General features: G+C 29.9%; 1 protein-coding gene across 1 annotated transcript in view; it reads left to right on the top strand.

Annotated features, from left to right (window-relative positions):
* Positions 1 to 4512, top strand: part of LOC143256187 (protein spaetzle 3-like) — a 79752-nt gene extending 75240 nt beyond the window's left edge. Inside the window, exon 5 of the mRNA XM_076513057.1 lies at positions 3603 to 4512. Coding sequence (XP_076369172.1) covers positions 3603 to 3777 — 175 coding nt within the window. The 3' untranslated portion in view covers positions 3778 to 4512. The remainder of the gene's footprint in view (positions 1 to 3602) is intronic.
* Positions 4513 to 12569: the final 8057 nt, after the last annotated feature.

Genomic DNA, 12569 nt, shown 5'->3' with positions numbered 1-12569 from the left:
TACACAAAGATTCTGTTCCTACAGACACACAACAATAAGAAACAAGAACTAACGCTGTAAATTACAAGTACAGTCTCAGTTACAGAAATATTCTGTTCATACAGTGACTCAGCTATAAGAAACAAGAAGTATCGCTGTAAATTACAAGTACAGTCTCAGTTACGGAAAGATTCTGTTCATACAGTCACCCAACAATGAGAAAAAAGAACTATCGCTGTAAATTACAAGTACAGCCTCAGTTACAGAAATATTCTGTTCATACATTCACCCAACCATAAGAAACAGGAATTAACGCTGTAAATTAGAAGTTCAGTCTCAGTTACAAAACGATTATGTTCATACAGTCACTCAACAATAAGAAACAAGAAGTAACGCTGTAAATTACAAGTATAGTCTCAGTTACAGAAAGATTCTGTTCATACAGTCACTCAGCTATAAGAAACAAGAAGTAACGCTGTAAATTACAAGTACAGTCTCAGTTACAGAAATATTCTGTTCATACAGTCACCCAACAATAAGAAACAAGAAGTAATGCTGTAAATTAGAAGTTCAGTCTCAGTTACAGAAAGATTATGTTCATACAGTCACCCAACAATGAGAAACAAGAAGTAATGCTGTAAATTACAAGTACAGTCTCAGTTACAGACATATTCTGTTCATACAGTCACTCAACTATTAGAAACAAGAAGTAACGCTGTAAATTAGAAGTACAGTCTCAGTTACACAAATATTCTGTTGACACAGTCACCCAACTATAAGAAACAAGAAGTAACGCTGTAAATTACAAGTTTAGTCTCAGTTACAGAAAGATTATGTTCATACAGTCACTCAACAATAAGAAACAAGAACTAACACTGTAAATTACAAGTACAGTCTCAGTTACAGAAATATTCTGTTCATACAGTCACTCAGCTATAAGAAACAAGAAGTAACGCTGTATATTACAAGTATAGTCTCAGTTACAGAAATATTTAGTTCATACAGACACACAACAATAATAAAGTAGAAGTATCGCTGTAAATTACAAGTCCAGCCTCAGTTACAGAAATATTCTGTTCATACAGTCACCCAACTATAAGAAACAAGAAGTAACGCTGTAAATTACAAGTATGGTCTCAGTTAGAGAAATATTCTCTTCATACAGCCACCCAACTATGAGAAACAAGAAGTAATGCTGTAAATTACAAGTACAGTCTCAGTTACAGACATATTCTGTTCATACAGTCACTCAACTGTAAGAAACAAGAAGTAACGCTGTAAATTAGAAGTACAGTCTCAGTTACACAAATATTCTCTTCACACAGTCACCCAACTATAAGAAACAAGAAGTAACGCTGTAAATTACAAGTTCAGTCTCAGTTACAGAAAGATTATGTTCATACAGTCACTCAACAATAAGAAACAAGAACTAACACTGTAAATTACATGTACAGTATCAGTTACAGAAATATTTTGTTCATACAGTCACTCAGCTATAAGAAACAAGAAGTAACGCTGTAAATTACAAGTATGGTCTTAGTTACAGAAAGATTCTGTTCATACAGTTACGCAACTATAAGAAATAAGAAGTAACGCTGTAAATTACAAGTTCAGTCTCAGTTACAGACAGATTATGTTTATACAGTCACTTAACAATAAGAAACAAGAACTAACACTGTAAATTACAAGTACAGTCTCAGTTACAGAAATATTCTGTTCATACAGTCACTCAGCTATAAGAAACAAGAAGTAATGCTGTATATTACAAGTGTTGTCTCAGTTACACAAAGATTCTGTTCCTACAGACACACAACAATAAGAAACAAGAACTAACGCTGTAAATTACAATTACAGTCTCAGTTACAGAAATATTCTGTTCATACAGTCACTCAGCTATAAGAAACAAGAAGTATCGCTGTAAATTACAAGTACAGTCTCAGTTACAGAAATATTCTGTTCATACAGTCACCCAACTATAAGAAACAAGAATTAACGCTGTAAATTAGAAGTTCAGTCTCAGTTATAGAAAGATTATGTTCATACAGTCACTCAACAATAAGATACAAGAAGTAACGCTGTAAATTACAAGTATAGTCTCAGTTACAGAAAGATTCTGTTCATACAGTCACTCAGCTATAAGAAACAAGAAGTAACGCTGTAAATTACAAGTACAGTCTCAGTTACAGAAATATTCTGTTCATACAGTCACCCAACAATAAGAAACAAGAAGTAATGCTGTAAATTAGAAGTTCAGTCTCAGTTACAGAAAGATTATGTTCATACAGTCACCCAACAATGAGAAAAAAGAAGTATCGCTGTAAATTACAAGTACAGCCTCAGTTACAGAAATATTCTGTTCATACAGTCACCCAACTATAAGAAACAAGAATTAACGCTGTAAATTAGAAGTTCAGTGTCAGTTATAGAAAGATTATGTTCATACAGTCACTCAACAGTAAGAAACAAGAAGTAACGCTGTAAATTACAAGTACAGCCTCAGTTACAGAAATATTCTGTTCATACATTCACCCAACTATAAGAAACAAGAATTAACGCTGTAAATTAGAAGTTTAGTCTCAGTTACAGAAAGATTATGTTCATAGAGTCACTCAACAATAAGAAACAAGAAGTAACGCTGTAAATTACAAGTATAGTCTCAGTTACAGAAAGATTCTTTTCTTACAGTCACTGAACAATATGAAACAGGAACCAACACTGTAAATTACAAGTGGCTGAACCGAACTGTTGACCGATAGCAACTGTTGTTCATATGTTCTAATACTGTCTTGATGTACGTTTGTTTCTGTTGAAGTAAAATGATATTTGAAGTTGTTACTTTCGCCTGTAGAGTGTCTTATAAACTTTGAGAACTTGTCACAGTAAATAATCTAATCACAACGTAATGAACACAGAAGTAATTCGATACCTTTCAGTGAAACACTGAAGTAACGACTGTATGTAAAGATCATAGTTTATATAAAGGTGTAAGTTTATGTAAAGGTCAATACTTATATATGTGTCATGTTTGTATTATCTAACAGATAGGATACAATATTAAATAAATTCGAATTATGTTCTCGTTATAAGTTTTATAGAATGTCGCCCCACAGTGACATAAACAATTTCGAATTCTGTTCTCGTTATAAGTTTTATAGAATGTCGCCCCACGGTGGCATAAACAAATTCGAATTCTGTTCTCGTTATAAGTTTTATAGAATGTCGCCCCACGGTGGCATAAACAAATTCGAATTCTGTTCTCGTTATAAGTTTTATAGAATGTCGCCCCAAGGTGGCATAAACAATTTCGAATTCTGTTTTCGTTATAAGTTTTATAGAATGTCGCCCCACGGTGGCATAAACAATTTCGAATTCTGTTCTCGTTATAAGTTTTATAGAATGTCGCCCCACGGTGGCATAAACAAATTCGAATTCTGTACTCGTTATACGTTTTATAGTATACGTTATACGTTTTATGCCCCATGGTGGCATAGTGATATGTCTGAGGGCTTACAAACCTGGAATCAGGGTTTCCATAGCCACAGTGGGCACATAGCTTTCTGCTTAGTTACAAACAAACGTTCTATAGAAGCTCATATTTTACAAAAAGCATGTTTTAATGTTAGGTCCAGATCGGGGCAGACAAGGAGGTGTACGGACGAGTGTTCGTGTGAACAGAAGTACAAGTGGCACCGCCTGCTGGCTTACGATCCGGAAGACGACTGTAAAGGTATCTTCATGGACTGGTTCCTCTTCCCTTCCTGTTGTGTGTGTAGGTGTGCTAATCTCGCCACTAAATAATCCTTTCTTAACACTACAAAAAGATGGCTGACTTTGAAAAGGGAAAGAAGACGTTGGTCGACAAGATATTTGGTGAATTGGTTAAAGTACATTCGAAGTTTGGTCCCTCGCGACATGAGTGACATTTGTCAATTGTTTAGTATACTATTTACCTTAGCCCTAATTCTGCGATAATTAAATTCCAATACCGATAGCATGGCGAATATCGATTGAGTATTAATAATTCCGAGAGGTGTTAACATGTTGCCCTAATCTAGCGCGAGGAGTGGGCAAACAGCGACCTTCAATGGCGACTCAGACACGTCTCCACTTCACTATAGAGTGACATCAATGAAAAGTGTCGGAGCTTACCCGAGCGTGCATACGCTTGTGTAATGTTTTTTCATTCTAAATGTATATTTGTTTTCTGAAAATTTATAAGAAAATGACTGATACTTGTTTAAAAAGAGACAGTCAAGATAAATTGTTTGAATATTAACCGAATAAAAGCGTGGTATGAAGAATACAAAGACAAAAAGTAAACCTACATTAATTTTCACACACGTGGTGTTGTGGTATACTAGTTGTGTTTTCACACACGTGGTATTGTGATATACCAGTTGTGTTTTCACACACGTGGTATTGTGGTATACTAGTTGTGTTTTCACACGCGTGGTATTGTGGTATACTAGTTGTGTTTTTACATTGTTCATTTCCTGCCATTACCAGCAGAGTTGAATAAACATAATTTGGTTACAGCTGTCGTGATTATTTGTTACGTCAATGTAAAAGCACATTTAAACAGTTATTAATTTTCAACTGTTTGCTTGGTAAGACACATTTAACAAGTTAAAAAAAAAGTTCTACGTTAAATTAAACGTCACTACGTATACGCTGATGTTCTGCTCCTTAGCTAACATGTGATTGGTCAAACCAGGTTTTCATTAAAAGATTGATAAATCATTTTAACACCTTATTTAAGCCTTTGGAATAAATTGATAAAATAACAACAAACTCAGGTTTCAGTAGAATGATAATTATATTATTTTAACACGTTAAGTAACAAAAAACAATTATAACATCAGGGCAGATTCGTCTATCGTAACAGTGGTTATCAGGAATAACATTCAACGTAAAGTTATACAGACAACAAAACACGATTTGATACACAGACAACGAACCAGTTAAGCAAAATAAAGACATTACATTGAAGCGAGAAAATTCTGTTTTGGATTGAAAAAAAAACAACATTTCTTTAAGATATACCAACAAATCTAGCGAAGCCAATAATAAAAAAGTGAAACATTTGTGCCGTATACACTTTTCACTTGGAAAACAATATTTAATATATTTCTTAATAATATAATTAATTATTATTAAAACCGCTTTAATATGCTGTTAATTAACTTCTCACTAATCAAATATTGAACAAACTTTAACGGTTAGTTTAGAATTATTATTAAAACCGCTTTAATATGCTGTTAATTACCATCTCACTAATCAAATATTGAACAAAGTTTAACAGTTAGTTTAGAATTATTATTAAAACCGCTTTAATATGCTGTTAATTAACTTCTCGCTAATCAAATACTGAACAAAGTTTAACAGTTAGTTTTGAATTATTATTAAAACCGCTTTAATATGCTGTTAATTAACTTCTCACTAATCAAATATTCAACAAAGTTTAACAGTTAGTTTTGAATTATTATTAAAACCGCTTTAATGTGCTGTTAATTAACTTCTCGCTAATCAAATATTGAACAAAGTTTAACAGTTAGTTTAGAATTATTATTAAAACCGCTTTAATATGCTGTTAATTAACTTCTCGCTAATCAAATATTGAACAAAGGTTAACAGTTAGTTTAGAATTATTATTAAAACCGCTTTAATATGGTATAATTAACTTCTCACTAATCAAATATTGAACAAAGTTTAACAGTTAGTTTTGAATTATTATTAAAACCGCTTTAATGTGCTGTTAATTAATTTCTCACTAATCAAATATTGAACAAAGTTTAACGGTTAGTTTAGAATTATTATTAAAACCGCTTTAATATGCTGTTAATTAACTTCTCGCTAATCAAATATTGAACAAAGTTTAACAGTTAGTTTAGAATTATTATTAAAACCGCTTTAATATGCTGTTAATTAACTTCTCGCTAATCAAATATTGAACAAAGGTTAACAGTTAGTTTAGAATTATTATTAAAACCGCTTTAATATGCTGTTAATTAACTTCTCGCTAATCAAATATTGAACAAAGGTTAACAGTTAGTTTAGAATTATTATTAAAACCGCTTTAATATGGTATAATTAACTTCTCACTAATCAAATATTGAACAAAGTTTAACAGTTAGTTTTGAATTATTATTAAAACCGCTTTAATGTGCTGTTAATTAATTTCTCACTAATCAAATATTGAACAAAGTTTAACGGTTAGTTTAGAATTATTATTAAAACCGCTTTAATATGCTGTTAATTAACTTCTCGCTAATCAAATATTGAACAAAGTTTAACAGTTAGTTTAGAATTATTATTAAAACCGCTTTAATATGCTGTTAATTAACTTCTCGCTAATCAAATATTGAACAAAGGTTAACAGTTAGTTTAGAATTATTATTAAAACCGCTTTAATATGCTGTTAATTAACTTCTCGCTAATCAAATATTGAACAAAGGTTAACAGTTAGTTTAGAATTATTATTAAAACCGCTTTAATATGGTATAATTAACTTCTCACTAATCAAATATTGAACAAAGTTTAACAGTTAGTTTTGAATTATTATTAAAACCGCTTTAATGTGCTGTTAATTAATTTCTCACTAATCAAATATTGAACAAAGTTTAACGGTTAGTTTAGAATTATTATTAAAACTGCTTTAATATGCTGTTTATTACCTTCTCACTAATCAAATATTGAACAAAGTTTAACAGTTAGTTTTGAATTAATTTATATCTCCTCTTTGAAATTTTAAAATATTTCAGAATAAGATACGTGAATGACAGTTTGTATAACAATTGAGAAGTTGTAAAGTTAGCATTTTCTACAAATAGATAGCATTCGTTTAAAACTAATAATTTTACTATTAATCAGACAAAATTATGTAATATTATTGACAATTTAAAAAAACATTAGATACTGGTGGTTGGTTTGAATTTACGAAGCCTTTTAACCAAACTCTTACACAATACGCTCGTGTGTTGTTTATACACTACCTTAGGAACGTATATTTCTCTTTGATATCATATCATATAGATGGGTTATTCTTTTACCAACGAATAGTGGGATTGACCGTCGCATAATAACGCCCCCACGGCTGAAAGGGCAAGCATGTGTTGTGCGACCAGGATTCTTTGGATTACGAGTCGAACGCCTTAATCCAACTGGCCATGTCAGGCCCGAGACAGAACTTAGTACAAAGAATTAAAAAGCAAAAGGTGACTTTGTAAATAACAGAATGTATATAATAATATTGTATTAATTTTAACCATTGTTAGATCGAAAACCTAGTGTGTGAACCTTCAATTGCTGTCAGGTGACTTTGTAAATAACAGAATGTATATAATAATATTGTATTAATTTTAACCATTGTTAGATCGAAAACCTAGTGTGTGAACCTTCAATTGCTGTCAGGTAATGATTATTGTTCGTATATAGGCAAAGCACCAAACCAGATTGCTTATATACGACCATGGTTACGTGACAACGACTTCAGCACCACCCAGTGTCAGTTTATCTCGTTATGATAATAATGTAATAATAGCCGTATGCAGTATTTCGGTTCGAGAGGAGGAAAGATATGCCAGACCCTGGCTTCCTCTCTTGGACAAAATAAACAGTAAAATATTCCACTCCAAACATTTCGTTTGGTTTACATTTAACATTTACAGTAGTTTCAGTTCGATTTGTTTAACAGTTTTAACTGGCAGTCCCCACTACAAAGGTGCTCCATTGTTTCAGTAGAAATACAAATACAAACAATAAACCTTAGAAAATAATTATATCTCTCGTCTTCCTGCCTTTTCTTTATGTTTTTGTCGGGATCTGCCATCCTTGGACAGAACCTTTCAACTCTGGACAGGATCTCTATCTTTCATTACCCTGATAAAGACAAAAGCACTTGAGATTAGATAGCTGTACCAACAAGAAGCACTAACACATGTAAACAGTTAAAATTTTACACTTTACACTGATATATAAATTACGTTTCTAAGAACTGAAGCCATACGGATCATTAAACACATTACTACGTAATATAAATGTAGACTTTTCAGGCTTAGGTGTCAAACCTTACAACCTGTTTTAACATATATCGAAATCACTCGCTTTACTTTTGTGTTAAGACATGAACTTCCGGCTTTACCTTCTATTGTTAGTAGAAAACAGCCAGTTCTTTTAGTTAGTTTAGTATTTGTAATTTATTGGTATTATATATACACGATAGATGTCAGTGTTCACCTATTTAAGGGTTTACATTACAATATTTAATTAACAGAAAGTAATATACGAAACTAAATCTCAGTGGTTATGAAAAGAAGCTGCGCCCCCTGCGAGAAAAAAACAAACCAACAGCAAGGAAGCTGGTCGTATTTCCTGAAACCATGAATAATATAATACACAAAGACTAAGTTTGTTATTCTTAGCAGAAGTATGTGGCAGTGAAAATTGTGGGTTAATTGTGAAGTGTCGACAGAGGGCCTGGAGTTAGATCAAGACAGGTACCTCTTATTTCTTTCAAAAGTTTGTTTCACAATACCATTAGTACCACAACTAAATGTATCTTAAAGTTAGTAAAACTAAAATAAATGTCATGACATGTTCAAATACACGTTCAGGTGTTAACTTTACTGAATCCACTCCTTGAAAGATGTCAAGGTAGTGACTTTCTACTGAATCCACTCCATAAAAGTTGTCAAGTTTGTGACTTTTCATCACATCCACTCCTTAAGAGATGTCAAGGTAGTGACTTTCTACTGAATCCACTCCATAAAAGTTGTCAAGTTTGTGACTTTTCATCACATCCACTCCTTAAGAGATGTCAAGGTAGTGACTTTCTACTGAATCCACTCCATAAAAGTTGTCAAGTTTGTGACTTTTCATCAAATCCACTCCTTAAGAGATGTCAAGGTCGTGACTTTCTACAAATCCACTCCATAAAGTAGTCAAGTTTGTGACTTTTCATCAAATCCACTCCTTAAGAGATGTCAAGGTAGTGACTTTCTACTGAATCCACTCCATAAAGTAGTCAAGTTTGTTATGTTCTAATGAATCCACTTCGCCCTATATTAGAAACAACATTAAACATATTCAGTAACTTATCAGTAAACTTAATTAGTTAATAAAAAGTAATTTCTATTCTGTTCTGTATCCTAAAGACAGTTGGTATGTGTATTGAAACTCTAATTAAAATACAGAACAACGTTTAGATCTTCTTAAGTCATCTTCAGGTTACCAAACTTTATATTAATTAAAGTTTTAATATCTATACCAGTCAGCTTGAGAATACATTATTACTTCAAGCAGGTCTCTCGTCATCACGTGTTATTACCCTGTCCTCTAAAGGCTAGAACAATATCCATCAACATTCATCTTCTCATTAAAAAATGTAATATGGTAATGTCCAAATTTACCATAAGCTACTTGTTATTTCCTAAGCTTACCATAAGCTATATATTAATAATAAAGTTTATCATAAGCTACTTGTTATGACTGAGCTTACCATAAAATATCTGCCAAAGGACATATTTACAATAAGCAATCTGTCAATGGTCACGTTTACCATAAGCTATCTGTCAAAGGCCAAGTTTACCATAGGTTATCTGTCAATGGCCAAGTTTACCATAAGCTATCTGCCAATGGCCAAAATTACCGTAAGTTATCTGCCAATGGCCAAGCTTACTACCGTAAACTATGTGTCAATGGCTAAAGTATGGAGACAAAATGGAAGAGGACATTTGTGCTAGAATTTGAAGACATAAAATAAAACAGCACTAGTACAAGTGTTTGGAGATCAGATGAAAAAGACCACCTATATAAAAATTTGAAGACATGAAAGAGATGCTACGCAAAAATTTGGAGGCATTTAGAAAAACAATTCAAGATAGAAACTTTGAAGACTACCGCGTAAAAGAGAAAACTGGTGTAAAAGTTATATTTAACAAACGTCAACATACGTTCTAACGAATTTACTTATATTGAAATATCAACTGACTCAACAATAAGTTAATTATGCCCTTTCATAATTCTAAGTTTTAAGTTTTTAAGACTATAAATGCCCATGTGAAATACAAATATGTTTTTATTTTGAGGTGTCCTATTAGTTTAAAATTATAGTTTTGTAAAAGGTAGAAGTTAACGGTACTGAAATATTTGATCAACAAAGACGCTAACTAAAAGTTCTTTTGTAGTCCCTTTCGCTTCCAGAGGAAGCATTTCAAACTTTAAAATAGCTAGTAAGCCAAAAATATCACTGGCTTATGTCACAACTAACTCTAAATGGGTTTCAACTTGGTTTCCTTCCTAAATCGTTTTAGAAAAAATGTAACATTGAGAAGACTTCTCAAACCATTGTTTAGATTATCTCAATTAACTTACCTCAATTAAACCATTGTTTACATTATTTGAATTAAATTATCTCAATTAAATGATTGTTTACATTATTTGAATTAAATTATCTCAATTAAATCGTTGTTTACATTATTTGAATTAACGTATCTCAATTAAACCATTGTTTACACTATTTGAATTAAATTATCTCAATTTAATCATTGTTTACATAAATTGAATTAAATTATCTCAATTAAATCATTGTTTACATTATTTGAATTAAATTATCTCAATTAAATCATTGTTTACATTATTTGAATTACATTATCTCAATTAAACCATTCTTTACATTATTTGAATTAAATTATCTCAATTAAACCATTGTTTACATTATTTGAATTAACTTATCTCAATTAAACAATTGTTTACAATACTTGAATTAGCTTATCTCAATTAAATCATTGTTTACATTATTTGAATTACATTATCTCAATTAAACCATTGTTTACATTATTTGAATTAACTTATCTCAATTAAATCATTGTTTACATTAATCGGATTAACTTAACTCAATTAAATCATTGTTTACATTATTTGAATTAAATGATATCAATTAAACCATTGTTCACATTATTTGAAATAACTTATCTCAATTAAACCATTGTTTACATTATTTGAATTAACTTATCTCAATTAAACCATTGTTCACATTATTTGAAATAACTTATCTCAATTAAACCATTGTTTACATTATTTCAATTAAATTGTCTCAATTAAATCGTTCTTTACATTATTTGAATTAAATTATCTCAATTAAATCATTGTTTACATTATTTGAATTAACTTATCTCAAATAACCATTGTTTACATTATTTGAATTAAATTATCTCAATTAAATCCTTGTTTACATTATTTGAATTAAATTATCTTAATTAAACCATTGTTTACATTATTTGAATTAAATCATCTCAATTAAATCATTGTTTTATTAATTGAATTAACTTATCTCAATTAAATCATTGTTTACATTATCTGAATTAACTTATCTCAATTAAACCATTGTTTACATTATTTTAATTAAATTATCTCAATTAAATCATTGTTTACACTAATTGAATTAACTTATCTCAATTAAATCATTGTTTACATTATTTGAATTAACTTATCTCAATTAAACCATTATTTACATTATTTGAATTAACTTATCTCAATTAACTCATTGTTTCATTATTCGAATTAAATTATTTCAATTAAATCGTTGTTTACATTATTTGAATTAAATGATATCAATTAAACCATTGTTCACATTATTTGAAATAACTTATCTCAATTAAACCATTGTTTACATTATTTGAATTAACTTATCTCAATTAAACCATTGTTTACATTATTTGAATTAACTTATCTTAATTAAATCATTGTTTACATTAATCGGATTAACGTAACTCAATTAAATCATTGTTTACATTATTTGAATAAAATTATCTCAATTAAACCATTATTTACAATACTTGAATTAGCTTATCTCAATTAAATCATTGTTTACATTATTTGAATTACATTATCTCAATTAAACCATTGTTTACATTATTTGAATTAACTTATCTCAATTAAATCATTGTTTACATTAATCGGATTAACTTAACTCAATTAAATCATTGTTTACATTATTTGAATTAAATGATATCAATTAAACCATTGTTCACATTATTTGAAATAACTTATCTCAATTAAACCATTGTTTACATTATTTGAATTAACTTATCTCAATTAAACCATTGTTCACATTATTTGAAATAACTTATCTCAATTAAACCATTGTTTACATTATTTCAATTAAATTGTCTCAATTAAATCGTTCTTTACATTATTTGAATTAAATTATCTCAATTAAATCATTGTTTACATTATTTGAATTAACTTATCTCAATTAAACCATTGTTTACATTATTTGAATTAAATTATCTCAATTAAATCCTTGTTTACATTATTTGAATTAAATTATCTTAATTAAACCATTGTTTACATTATTTGAATTAAATCATCTCAATTAAATCATTGTTTTATTAATTGAATTAACTTATCTCAATTAAATCATTGTTTACATTATCTGAATTAACTTATCTCAATTAAACCATTGTTTACATTATTTTAATTAAATTATCTCAATTAAATCATTGTTTACACTAATTGAATTAACTTATCTCAATTAAATCATTGTTTACATTATTTGAATTAACTTATCTCAATTAAACCATTATTTACAT

Source organism: Tachypleus tridentatus, chromosome 7, assembly GCF_004210375.1.
Source record: "Tachypleus tridentatus isolate NWPU-2018 chromosome 7, ASM421037v1, whole genome shotgun sequence".
Classification (NCBI taxonomy): Eukaryota; Metazoa; Arthropoda; class Merostomata; order Xiphosura; family Limulidae; genus Tachypleus; species Tachypleus tridentatus.
The sequence above is the reverse complement of the archived record's forward strand: the minus strand, read 5'-3'. Positions and strand labels throughout refer to the sequence as shown.